Below are 14620 nucleotides of genomic sequence, written 5' to 3' on the forward strand. Positions count from 1 at the left end.
CTTCATCAGGACTGAAAAGATACAAAAAAAAAACTACTAAGAACATTACAACAATAAGATACTATAAGGTAAATTAAGGTAGGATAAATATTATGTAAAAATAAAGTGATAAGAAATTACATTTAAATAAAAGGAAGGAAGACATACAATAGTATTAATATAAATATTTATATTAATACTATTTTATGATATGTTTTTGCACATATACAAATATATTTACAGATATATACGGATAACATATATTACGGAATTATTTATTTTATATACTTTTCTTTTTCTTTTTCCCAATAGGTACTTCAATAACAACTGCCGTTGCTTTTAAGAATTGCGGATATAGATATCATGTATGGTTTTTCGTCATCAAATTATATCATTCTATATTATGTACATTCATGAAATAGGAAAATTGCAAATGTGGTTTTGAATTATAATTCTTATCATCAATAAACTAACAATATTTTATCGAACTATGTTTCTTTTTTTAATCAATTGTTAGTAATTGATCGCACCTGCTACTCAATTTCATATTTAATTTATACGTTCGATAAGAACTAAATCTTGGTTAAACTTCTGTAAATTTGTATAAATGTTTTAAACATAATATCTCACTCACGGTGAAAACAAAATTCATTATGGAATATATATTTATATTATTTTGAAATATATATTTATGCATTTAAATGGAAATAAAGAGGTTTTGAAAATAAAAATATATATATATTTCATAAGAAGAAATTATTATAAAAATATTTATTTCTCAAACAGTATTTGTTGAAGGTGTAAAAATTATAATCAAAAAACAGAAAATTGCGGCCTGAAATCTTTCTTTTATTCCCTCTAATTTTTATTTCATTTAGATTTTACTTCCTCCCACATATCTCCGTTTTTAGACTTTTTTTTTTAGTCTTTATATTGTGTTCCCTAATATTTTTTATTTCTCTCTCACATGGTTATGGAAATGTAATACGTCAATACCCCAGGTTATCGGGCTATTATTTCTTTTACTTTTATATTATTTTGCTATTTTTTAAAATTATTTTTTTTAAATTTGGCTTCAATAAATGTGTTTTGTAGGTGTGATTGTATTTCAGACAGTATCATGTCATTTACCCAAGTATCCAAGAAATCAATTAGAGTATTGTATTTTTTAATGGTCTCCATTTGGAACATTGTCGCAAGAAGAGGCACTTTTGTAAATTAGTTTTTAACAAATTAGAAATGCTCTAAACAGCCCAAAATATATATATGTATACTCAGCTAACCATCAAAAATGATTAGTAAAATAAATATTAATTTATTGGAAAGAAGGATAAGTATCGTCCGGCTTGATGTTGACGTTCTTTTGCCTTATTTTTAGGTAATGCGTTGCCGTGTACGGGGCTTCGGGTGTTCTAAGCCCGACTAGGGGTTCCTCATACACATATTATATTGAATTTATTCATATTTTCATGTATTTATATATTGTATTTCTATTCATATATATATATACTCTATGTATTTATATTATGTAACTCTATCGGTTCCTGATGGGAATCGACTGCAAAAGTATGCGCTACATTTAATTCAAACACTAGAAACCATAGACTTCCTCGCCATGTTGTGCTAGATATGAATATCTATAATTAGTCATTGGAGTTCTTCTCCAACGGTATCGTGTTTACCAATTTACTATGTTATTATTATTATGAGGTGGCATGCAGGGATTCTTAATTATGAGGTAAAGTTTTTGTTACATATTTTATATTTACAATCGTATATACATTAGCAAGAATAATATAATGAGAGAGCATGTTATATCTGTTTCCTTATACTTTAATTATAATATTATGAATTGAGAAGTACCAGTTTGATATGTATACTGACTCTTAGTTATCAATTCTATTAATCCCATTCAAATTACAACGGAAAAGGTCTTACTTGTTTTTGGTGTGCCTGTCAATCTTGGCAGTATAGTAGAGGACGGATCTTGCGGTCCCGCATCATTCCACCTTTTGCCGGCGGCCGCTGCTGAATCCCTGCGATGTGTGACTTCCTCCTCTGGCCTCCAACTGGTCAGCCGCTCTCTCTTCCTCCAAACTCTCCTCTTCCAGGACTGTCAACTGTCCCCCGACGGTCTTCAAGTGCTCTCCTCAAGGACACTCCTCCTCGCAGACTGTGTTCATCTCCGTTCTCCACTTCCGATCTTCGTTCTTGTCATTGGTTCTTCTATGCTCCCACTATCTTCTAGTGTTTTTTTTTCTTTTTCGGCCAAGACTCCCATTGGAGTCCTATATTGCCCAACCATCGTTGGGGGTCAAAGTTCTTCATTTTGTGGGACCGCCACTCAATGTGAAAAAGTCAATATCACAGGCCGGATGCGAACCGGCACCACCAATAGACATCAAATTGGTAAGACTGTGTGTTAACCACTGAGCTACGGGCGGCCCCCTCCCACTATACTTCAGAGGGGTTGGGAAAGGTCCAATGACCTTCGGCGAAAGTCGTTCTTTTTCCTCCCTTTCTTGTTTAAATTCTTTGACAGAGGTCGGAATTTTTAGCGTGCCCAGATGTAAGATAAGGGCTGCTTAGCTGTTTACCTCTGCCTACGCGGTCAACCATCCCCAGGGGTGCAGGGGGACCCCTGTTATCTTCATATGTCTATACATTACTTTTAATGTTTGGCCGATCGGGTCTCTGACTAGTCCCGGCGGCTCCTTTAGTATACCGACAAAAGAACATACTTTAAGTTACGAAATTCCAGCTGGTGCCTCTCGTACATATCAGCGTTGTGAAACAGTAATGTATGGAAAATCTTTTGCAAGAAAAAATTCACGAAAAAAATCTGAGGAACATCTTAGAAGAGGTAACACAAGCAACATTTCTGACCATTTTTATGTTTTGATTTTAGAAGCAAATTCACTTAAAATTTTGTTAACCCTAGAACTAAATCTGATAGAGGCACAAACTCAATTTACTATGGACATGGACAAGAGACGTTTAAAGTTTTTTCTCTCTTGAAAAAATAATCCATAAATTAAATGCGATGCATCAATGTATAGTCTTCAATATCAGCTTTTTCTTATTCTTATAGAAATAGGCTGATAGGGCTTAAACGCCGGATTTTCAAAATGGCTTCATCTAAAATACCTTTAGTTTTGCCTATCAAAAAAATTAAACCATTTCACATTCTTAGATGTATCCATAAAATTATCCATAAAAATGGATAAATGTAAATTACGAAAGATTTTTATTAACAATTAAAGTAGAAATGAAGATAGGCAGGAGATTTGTGTCAGCTGACATCGCCCGATCTCTCTCAATCCCAATCTATATTAATACGAATACGGCTTTGTTATCTTGTGTTCAATTGCTCTTTTCTTGACAGAAACTAAGATTTACTCGTGTTTCGCACGAAACCCTTAAAGGCAAATTTTTATATCAAAAGAAAATGAAATTTAATTGCTCTAAATTTCGTTTTCATGGTCATATTTTCGAAAATCACAAACATTTCAATAACTTTAACAGGACTTCACTAATCCACACGAACGTTGAGAATGGTTTAGAATCCTAATAACTACACGAAATAATACAAATCCGACCTACGTGAGCAAATTGAAATCACAGATATAAAATAAAACGTTCGAGGAGTTGTTCTTTATTTTATATTGTCTTTTATTGCTTAGAAAGAAACATAAAATGTAAGAGTTATTAGTTTTAGTTGAAAGAGCAGAAATACAGTTATTCGACGGTTTTAGTACCGTTAGATTAGAATAAAATAGTAAAAAACAATGGATAAATAATGGATAACACAGTCCATAAGGGTCTTATTTCTGTCCCTTATGCACAAAAATAAGACCACATCTGTAAAGTATAAAGAACGGTTGTCGAGTCTTCTAGAAAGTACTCCGGATTATTATTTTATATACACTGATGGTTCCAAATCCGAAAGCTCGACCGTCTCATCTTTCGTCACTCGCGATTTAGTTATGCTCAATATACCGCCGAACTCCGTGCGATAGAATCAGCCTTCCATTTCTGCTTTTCAATAAATCAGAAGACTATTGTAATAATCTCAGATTCGTTTGAGTTTAAAAAAGTTTAAAAGTTTGAGAACATGTACCCTGAACATCTACTCATCATATGAATACAATATTTTCTTCTAAAACTATCAGAACAAGGTTAGTCTATAATTTTCATGTGGGCTCCAAGCTACATTGGCATTGTTGGTAACGAGCTCGCAGACAAAGCTGCCAGAGAGGCACTCTCGCTCCCTGGCCGAGACACAGCCGTTCTTACCTAACCAGAACTCCCTTAACTTATCTTACCCCAGAGTAGACCCCTTAAATTACAAACATTAGAAAGGTGGAAGGCCAAGTGGGATTTCTCCGAGTAAATTATAATAAATCAAAAGATCAGTAAAACTATGGGGGACATCCTACCGCAACAGCCGCAGGGAGGAAGTTGCTCTAACCCGCTTGAGAATAGGTCATACTCTCCTCATGCACTCTCACTTGATCAGGAAACTACCACCTCCAACGTGCAAATATTGTCAGTCCATTCTCACGATTTTTGAAGACATATTCACTATTTGCCTTCAATTAACTGACTCCAAATTTATCAGAAGCTCTCACAGATGAGGAAGCTAAAATTAAATTAGTGTTTAAATTTTTAAAAGCACATTGCCTCCTTTCTAAATTATAACTCCTCTTCGATTTTTTTTTTACATTATTATTTTTATTTTATTTATTATTAATTTTTACATAATTTTTAGCATGCCGTAGGCGTTGATGACCAGAGGTTTTGTACGCCTTTAAGCAACAATAAACAACAACAACAATGGATAAATGTAATATATTGAAAAATTGGATAGTTAACTGAGGATGAAAATAAATTTTTTAGTACTAGGTTGTGATACTAATAGTCAGATTTTACTATCATTTACCTATATATGAAATATCTAATAAGGAAATGTATTGTCAACCGGACTAATAAGTAAATAGATGTTTTGAAACTTACAAGGATTAATATCATCACAAAGTAGGGCGTTTAGTGAAAGTTCTGTGATGCAGGCACCACACCACATTTTGTATCATTATTTTTAGTTTTGCTCGATTGATATTTCTTAATAATGTTTCATTTATAATCGCTTATCTAGTTAATGCATCAATGACTGACAGTAGGAAACAACATATCTGTATTGACTACCTTTGGCAATACAAATTGGTGCGGGTGCGAACACTTGTGATAAGGCAACGTGGAATCTTGGGAACTGTCGCTCTGAGCTAGCTCAGTGTGGTTTCTGATTCGATGCGAGATGTCGCTTCGTATCCCCTCAGGTAAATTTAAATTGCTTTTGCATTTGTATAACTTTAAAATAAGCGGACACAAGTGTTCACAATACCTTTGAAATTTAAGCTTAAAATAGATTCTCAAATTTAATAATTCGTAAATTTCCATTATTTTTGTTAATGACTCAAATTTAAAAAAAAATGGTTTAATAAAATGATTAATCTCGATGAATTAATGAATAAATTTTGACATGATTGGTTTAATAAGATTTGTTAAAATATACTAATATTATGTATTATGTTCATTTATTAAGTGCATTTGTATATGTTTTAGCATGTTTATACTTTGTAAGATTCACCTTTTAAGACTTTTCTTTTAAGTTTAAATCCTGTTTTAGTTTTATATTCTTCAATAATTTCTGAAATTAAAATATTATTTCATTAACAGAGCCCCGTTTATCCAGAATAATGTTACTGCCTTTTCGTATTAGAGATGCTTTGATTGTTAAATAATAAATTCTTTATAGTAATAAGTTTTAATAAAGTAATGAAAAACAAAATACTTAGGTATGTTTATAATTGAATATATTATTTTTTTTTAATTAATAAGTTTAAAACAGCTCAGGGCTGCGATTCCAATAGATGTTTAGTAATATGTATTTAAATAAATGTAAACAAATTCTATGTAATTTCAAAAGTTTCTACTGTTTATTTATTTTTCAAATAATTCTCGCTTTTCCAACAGTTATATATCTCTCACTTTCAATCATTTGTATTAAATACAATATTAAATCGATTGATTAAATCGTATTTACTTGTTTTTCCTCTAACCTTAGCGTTTACGTCAAAAATAAAAGTTATTTAAATTTTATTGTTTAAAAAATTGAATAAGCATGTCTAATTTTTACAAATGAGTTTTTTAAAGAATAAAACTAAAAATATAATTGAATATTGAGCACGTAATTTGTGATTCTGTTTATTTCGGACGCACTCATTATGTAACTAACTCCTACTGTAACAAATCGGGAGTATTCTCTCCTCAACGTCTCTTTAGCTTCAAATTTCTTTTAATCAAAAAAATTTCTAGGGATTGAGGTAGGTAATTTTTTGGAGCAACTGTCAGGGTGAACGTTGAATATGGGCAGGCCGGGATTGTGCCATAATGGTTTTAGCTATTTTTTCATTACTTATATTCAAGCTCTGAGGACCATTGGAAAGAAGATCATCAATTAACATAAAGTTCCGTTTTTCGCAAAATTATGTATTATTCCCAAATATCGGTTTCTTGCTACTCTATAAATTTCCCACTTTCAGAAAAAAATCTTGTTTATAAGACCATGACCTAATTAAGGTTAGATCTGTAATTGAATGAGCCGAAATTACCCTCCGATTTTGATGTTAAGTTATGTTTTCTCAAATTACCAGTGTTTTCAATAAAAATAACTACAACTTATTAACATTAAATTTATTTAGTGGTTTATTATTTAAAGGTTATTCTGTATTTTATAGTTCTTTTTTTTTCTTCTTTTGTATTTTAGGAATTATTAGCCTCCTTACTGGAATTTCTTTATTTAATAATTTGCTCCTAATTCTTCTGAAGTTTCGGTAGGAACGCCATCCTGAGGGGCCTTCAATAACTTTTTTTTTTCCTGTCATTTTCTTTCAATGTCTACTTGACATTTTAATTTTAAATTATAAAAAAAACAAACCTTTAAATACTGTATTGTTTCTTTTCACTCAAGACAGAAAATAATGAAATTTAAGAAAGAAGGCTGTTAATTCCGAAAATATAAAAAGAAAAAATTAGCAGTCAAATAGTAAGTTCAATTTTTTATTATAAAATTTAATGTTCGTATAAGAAATGATTTCTAAAAAAAAAATTAAATTTACAAATTTGTAATGAAATTTAATTTAAAAAATACTTAATATTGCTTATAATGATAATAAATTTTAACTTTTAGTTGAAATTATAATAACTAATATTTACTTACATTGAATAATAAGAAGTTTTAATTAATTTTAAGCAACTTTGAAATCTCATATTTTTATAGGAAAATTTTATTGTGTACCCACATTTAATATGTTCTTTTATACATAAATATTTTATAAATTTGTAATTACCTTTTCTGAAAATACTGGTACTCTGAAGAACCAGAATTTCACATTACATTGCTTTGGATATTTTCCTAAAAATGTGTTAAACAAGCAACGGGATGTTGCATTATTCAGCTGCTTAAGAGCTCCCTTAAAATTAAACTAAAAAAAGTAAATTTAAAAAAAAAATGTAATTTTTTAAAGAATATTTTATATGATTGAATATGCTATAATTCGGAATTGCCAACCTGAAATAGTTTTTATACTATTAAAAAAAAAAAAATATCAATTTTCTCTTTTTCTGAAGAGATACAATTGAGCCATTGTTTATGCCTCCTTTTTATATAATCACCATACATATTGCTAACGATTTTCGGGACATCCTGTATACTCTGCCCACAACACACGCCCACAAAATATCAGTATGGATACATGGAAAGGTTGACTATTACCTCACCCAAGTTGCTTGATTTTTTTACTTGTCCAGTTATATTTTTCTGAACAACAATGTGAATTACATAAAAAATACTGAAAATGAATAAAAAACAAAATAAAAATTATTGCTTTTCTGCGTGAAATCAAACTATAGTCCATATGATCTTTTTTGTAGCTCTTGAGGTGTACCATCAAGTTCTGGCCTTTGGTTCGTCAATCCTGATACACCCTATATACTTTTCTTATAAAGCCTCAACCATTTTTCAATTTGCAGTACATATTTATAAGGGAATATAGGATGGATGTCAAGAGGGATTAATTGGATATCTCAGTAATTAGAAACTCTATGACAGATACAATATAAATCTATTTTGACATTGATTTGGATTTTTTTATAAATCCAGACCATTAACCACTGAAATACATTTTTCAGTGCCAGAGTTTTCAGAAAGGTAAAAAAAAAAATTAAATTAAAGAAGTTTCATTTAGTTATTTTATTTAAATTATTAAGATATGTAATTAATATTTGCTATTATGTAACTTCATTCGGCAATTGATTTCTTAATTTAAGTAATTTTCTTCTTATGATTGTTAGTACAATTTATTTATTTTCATTTCTTTGCCTTACGGTGTATGTCGCCGCCATTTCTTTTGGAGTCCAGGGCCCTCCTAGGAACGAGTCCTCTTGTACTCAGGTTGAGTAAGCCTATCTTACTGTAGTTTTCCTTCTGTACACAAAATCATTGTACCGCTGGCTTTGTTCACCTGAGGGAATGTTCTCCATATGGAAGTGGAGTCCAGTATCTCTTACTAGCAATATAATAGTTATATTTTAAACTTTTTTTTTTTTTTTCTTTGCTGATTTTGGAAGGAAAACTTCCCTATCTCCCATAAATCTCCACAACATGGATTTAGCCATGTTTTATAATGGAAAAAAGCATATTTTGTGCTCATTTTGTTACTATTATTTGGGTTTTCAACTACTTGTAGGTAACTATAAGTTTATATTGCCTATCAGTGAGAAAACGTCAAGAGCTAATTTCTACTTTCTAAAAAGTGTTTTATAAACATGTTTAAAAGTATCCTCAATATTTTTTTTTTTTAAATTATGTATATACATTTTTGAAGCTCTTACACATGGAATTTAGAAGATAATCGTTGATTTTTTGACTGATAAAAAGAACTTTTTTTATTTTGAGTTTATCCTATTACATATATTGGAGGATGATACGTGTAAATAATAATATAATTATAAATTTGAAATTTAAATTTTTTCTATTCATTTAATTTGAAATTGATGTCTTCATTATGGTCATTTATTTAATTTCCTTGTGGTAATAATTATTCTCAATTTATGTCATGGATAGTTGGATTTGAAAGCTTCATCTCGGTTATAACCCATTCAATTTTATAATAGAAATTATTATTCTCACTTTATGGCTTAGTTAATATTATAGTTAATAAATAAATTTTAGAGTGAAACGTTAATTTCTGTAAAATGCCTTTTAAAAAAAGTAAATTTACATTTTGTGAATAAAATTGGTGAATATTTTTTTTCTTTGTTCTTCTTAACAACCCTTATATTTAAATAATAATACTAATCATGAATAAAAAATATTTCAATAACATCCTTGCTATTTCGTATATTTCTTGATATTTTGCAAATAATGAAATCTGTATCTACTAATTATGTTATAGTATTAAAATGCTTATGCGACTTTATAAAATCCTTATGGGGAATTGGCAATATAGATCAATCTATGTAAACAACATAGTAAAATGTTTGTTCAAGTGTTGCTATAAAATGATTGTTTATTGGATTCATTTTGTTAGGAAATTAAATTTCAAATAAACTTGACTCCTTAGATAGATCTGTTAAGGCTATTGATTTTATCCTGATTATGTACAGTAATTTGAATTATTTGCGAAACAAAAGAGAACTTTGTTAGGTAATGCCATCCTAATACATTTGATTACTGCAAAACTTGCCGATAAACCCCTTTAGATGCGTAATTATTCAGCATAGAGAATATGAATTCGTATAAAAATGTCTGAAGGTTTTTTTTAAATCGAAAGAATTTGAATACCATTACACCATATAGGTTTCGATACCATCAAAGTGATCTAGGGTAATGGAGTGTATTAAAATACTAAGCCAAGATCACCTAGGTCAAGTTCGGGAAAACAACCGAAATGAATAATGAATTAAAATATATAAAAAAGTAATAAAATACAGAGAAAGTTCAAACCTCAACTAAGTTGGCCACACGCGACTTATTTAAGAAAAAAAATTTGTTGTCACCTTTGTTTTAATCTGACAGCCCTGACGAAGCCCTGCAAAGTGGGGTGAAACGTTGCAACAATTAATAGTTTTCTTCTACTATTTTGATACTTCTATTGACCGCCACCAAAACTATCTTCCTACAATTTACTTCATATAGTCAACTATCTTCTTCGAAAAAAAATTTCCAAAATGTGGTATGTGCAGTTTATGCAGCTGACTATCTACCACATTTTAGAAAACTATTCGCGACATGAAAGTTTTTTTCCATAAATTTTAGATGGAAATGAACACACAGCTTCTAGTTAGGGGTTGATCCAGAAGTGAGTTATACAACCTCGAATCTGTAGCGATTCCGCCTCGGGCAGTAGATTTTTGTTTCGTGGCAGCTTCACAAAATGAAACTTCGACCTTCTATTCTATTTAGAACACCTTTATGAACTTAATTCATGAACAGAACCTAGGTTCATTATTTATTGAGAAATAACTTATTTCCGGACTTGTTATACCCATTCTAACAAATTGCACAGAGAAATTCTGAAGATATTAAAATAAAATATATTCTCCTGGTGTGTATGAACGTTGTAAAATTATAGTAGCGAAAAGAAAGATTCTATTCTTACATTAATGAAAATCCAGAAATCTGGATTTTTATTTATGCCTGAACTTTTAAAATGGACCAATTATATTAGTTAACAATAACTCACCTTAAAGACATAGATTTATATTTTCTAAACAATTTGAAAATCAGGACTTCGGCTATTCTGGAAAGTTTCTAACGTGTAGGATAACCATCCCATTGAGGTGGGTGAGAAAAAAATCTCTCCTAATTATTTAATTAAATACAAATAGTCTATCAAATGACAAAATTCTAATAAAAGTAGGTCACGTAAATATACAATAACAGATAAAAAAAGTTAACAGTTTACTACTAAATTAAGAAAAACTATTAAAGGCAAATCGGGACAAGTGGATATGTGGGCCAAGTGTTGATTTTTGTTGGGAGAGCTACCATCTAGGACAATTCAAAGAAAATAGAATGGATTTAATTCAAATTATTATAAATTGTAGGTCTAGAATATATTTGAGATAAATTCATATCGGGAAGCCACTGTAGGCTAGAGAGTTAAGATGATGTCTGAACTCTCTTGCCTACAGTGGCCTTTAGCGATGCCGGTTTCGATTCGGGCTGAGTTGGCGGACTTTTATTTCGGGGTGGCCCCACGGAATGAAAACTTGACCTCATTTTGGTTAGAATGAGGTGGTAACATTCAAGATAAGTAATATATGTCAAAAATGGTCGGGAGGGGATAAACAAAAAAATACATAAAATAAAATAAATAAATCCATCTATTTATTTAACCTGACTAATCACTGATCCATTTTAGCCCCTAAAACTAACAAATCAACGATTGTTTTTAAAATCAATTTTACTGATTACTTGATAACCCTTAATCATAATATGACTTTTAGCATAGGTATAATAATTTGTTACAAAAAAAAAACTAAACAAGTAAATGGAAAATCACTATTAGTAGACGCTGTATTAACTTCACTAATTGTTCACTTGGCCCTCCCTACCTCGGGTTAGGTTTAAATTTTCATTGAGAAAGATTAGAGACACACCACGAAGGCCAGACCCCTCACCCGAGATCATCATTAGGCCAGGTCATTAATTACTCACGGGGGCTAACAGATTTAAATCGCCCCTGCCAACGCTCAATCTGACAAACTATGTACAATGTTCCCCTCCCATGTGAATTTTATAAATAGTATTATATTATTTTGCAAAAAGGTTTCCTCTCCTCTAACATCGAACGTTAATAATATTTTATTTCTCGTCATTTATCATTTATATTTATGACTCACTTTTGTTATCTAACAAATTTAGCGAAACATGTACATTTTTAATTTAAAGTAATCATATTTTACCAAGTTGCTACCATAATGACAATAGTTTCACTAGATCCCTGTACCATACCATTATGGTCTTTCTTCAAGTTTACTTATTGTATTTTATGTATAGCTAATAAATAATTGGGAGTTTTTGAAATCTGATAGATCTTTAGAACAGAGCATTTTAGCTTTACACTATAAGTGGGGCTATCGCCATTTTTAATGCTAAATAAATTCATATGTTGGAACACACAAGGATTAATATTATTCCAGAATTGTGTGATGCACGCATCAGATTTTATATGTTAAATTCAAATTTAACATAATTTCTCATTTTAAAAGTGATTTTACAGCTGACTATTCATTGGTGATAACATGTTAATGTTTAAAACATTCGATATCCAAATTTTATTAACAAAAATGTTACCATTTACATTTATAAATCTATACCATTAAATAATTGGTGTATATGAAATTATACCGATTCATAGAAAAGGTATTTCTAACTGAAATGTTATTAAAATTTCGCCATTATTTGGTGTAAACTGTTATTTAACATTAACTGTCAGTTTATATGAATCGGCATCAAACTGCCCCTTAAAACAGAAAACGTGCTAATTATTCCTTTCATTTACATACATATATTTATAACTCAGAAGAAACTCTCACAGGCCTAATACCTGATACTAGAGTTAATTTTTTTAATTTTTACTAAGTTCTTTCTATGAAAATTAATGGTGCCCAATTTCCAAATTGGGTAAAGGGTAGTATTTGATTTACCATCGTATTATATCATTTTTTTCAGTTTTGATTTATTTTCGTTCCGAATTTCTAACTTATCTATGTATAATTCTGATTTTTATATCAATTATCATCATATAATTAAGAAAACAGTAAAAGATTATATGCATAAATATTCAAAGAAAAATTTGAGGTAATTTAAAAAATAGATGTAATTACCGCAACTGAGATAAAGCAAAAGTCTAGTACGTGTTACTTATCTGAATTACCTGTTAAATTTGAGTTAACAGATCATTCATTTTATTATTATTACTTTTTTGGACACGGTTCTTTTTTATTTAATATATTTAAATTTTAAAATCCAATAATAAATTCTAATTAAAAAGAATTTAGATTGTAATAAAGTTAAAAACATCACTACTTTCACTTATTTTCAAGTTATGAATTACTAATCTAAAAACTAAATGAAACACTAATCCATTCCAAAATAGATTCAAAAGAAAATTTGCTTATGTATTTATATACATATTTATAATTTTTCTTTTTTTATATAAACTGTTATAAAGTATTATCACATATCTAAGAACAAATTAAAAATAATTTGCTTGATACCAGAGTTGATATTTTATTATTTTGCAAATACAAAAGATATATAGTTTAATTTATAAAATTAAACCAAGTTTTGTCTTACATAATCGTTTGTATGATATTTTTAATTTACATTATTAATAAAAGTTTGGTTAAAAATTCTCGTTACTTCCGGTTTGAGTAACGTTTCCTTATATTCAGTATTTCTATGGATATAGATATGTAAGATTATATAAAAAAAGTATTTTTTTTATATTTATATATTAGCAAACGAACAATATAAAGTATTTTTATATGAGTTGTTAGTGTAAAATTCTGAACAACCTTTTAACGTAATCAACGATATAGTCTGAAATACATCATACATAAAGATGTATTTCAGACTATAAAAAGGTCATATTCATCAATTCTAGTTTGAAATACAAAAAATAAAAAAGGCTTTGCAGTAACTAGCTTGCAATTATTACTCTCTGACTGCAAATGAGAACTCGTCCGTTTTGTATTATCTCGGTGGCCTGGCAATAAATCATGGTTTATCGTAGTCAATAATTATTAGTTTTCGTGACTAAACTACATTAGGTTCCTCCTGGTTTTAGTTTTTTTTTTAACAAATGTTCCTCTGCTATAGTTTGGGAATGAGTAACCTTTAAACTTTTGCAATATTTAGTCCCAAAATAGGAGTTGGCCTCCCGATAAAATCAATTACCTTTTAATTAAAAAAAGAGAGCCAAGGTCCCGGTTCGGGGAAAACAAATTTATTATTCCTACAGAACTATTGTTTTGCATTGCCTATGTAAAATAAATTAATTTTAAAAATATCTATACCCATACACGAGTATCAAATATTATTTTTCAAAAAAGGTCCTAGCGTATAGGTCTGTACACTTTTCTCACAATTTTTCTCTTTTTTACCACAGAATCTTATGTTATTTTCTGAAAACACTTTTTAGTGCGAATTCGTATTGGGCACGCTTTTCCCATTATTTCAAGATTAATGGTTTATCGCTAAAATTAAACAGAGAATTCGGGACAAGCCTTTTTTGAAATATAGGCATATCCTAGAAATTAGTTTGTCAGGTGTTACCTGAACTGAAAGCTCCAGTGAAAAGCTTTGCTTCTGCCAGATAGAATATGCTCTGGTAAATTATTATTTTTGGGTTGGATATGTTGATTTCATAAATAAGTAAACAAAGCAGTAATGTTAAAGATGTATTGAACAAAATTTTATATATAAATTATTAAAAAAATCAATTAATTATGCAAAAAAAAAATGCATGCGTTAAAAATAATAAAAGAAAAACTGAAACCGAATAAAGCA

The 14620-nt window shown here is 29.7% G+C and overlaps 1 protein-coding gene across 2 annotated transcripts in view; it reads left to right on the forward strand.

The window, feature by feature from the left end:
• The window catches only part of LOC106684090 (protein Aster-B), a 251168-nt gene that overhangs the window by 25963 nt on the left and 210585 nt on the right, over nucleotides 1-14620 (forward strand). Inside the window, exon 1 of one of the 2 annotated variants that reach the window (XM_067048160.1) lies at nucleotides 5285-5315. The exons of the other annotated variant lie outside the window; for it this stretch is intronic. Coding sequence (XP_066904261.1) covers nucleotides 5294-5315 — 22 coding nt within the window. The 5' untranslated portion in view covers nucleotides 5285-5293. Of the gene's footprint in view, nucleotides 1-5284; nucleotides 5316-14620 lie in introns of those variants that run through there. 2 annotated transcript variants of the gene reach the window in all.

Source organism: Halyomorpha halys, unplaced genomic scaffold, assembly GCF_000696795.3.
Source record: "Halyomorpha halys isolate HHAL.00 unplaced genomic scaffold, Hhal_1.1 Scaffold542.1, whole genome shotgun sequence".
In the NCBI taxonomy this organism is placed as follows: Eukaryota; Metazoa; Arthropoda; class Insecta; order Hemiptera; family Pentatomidae; genus Halyomorpha; species Halyomorpha halys.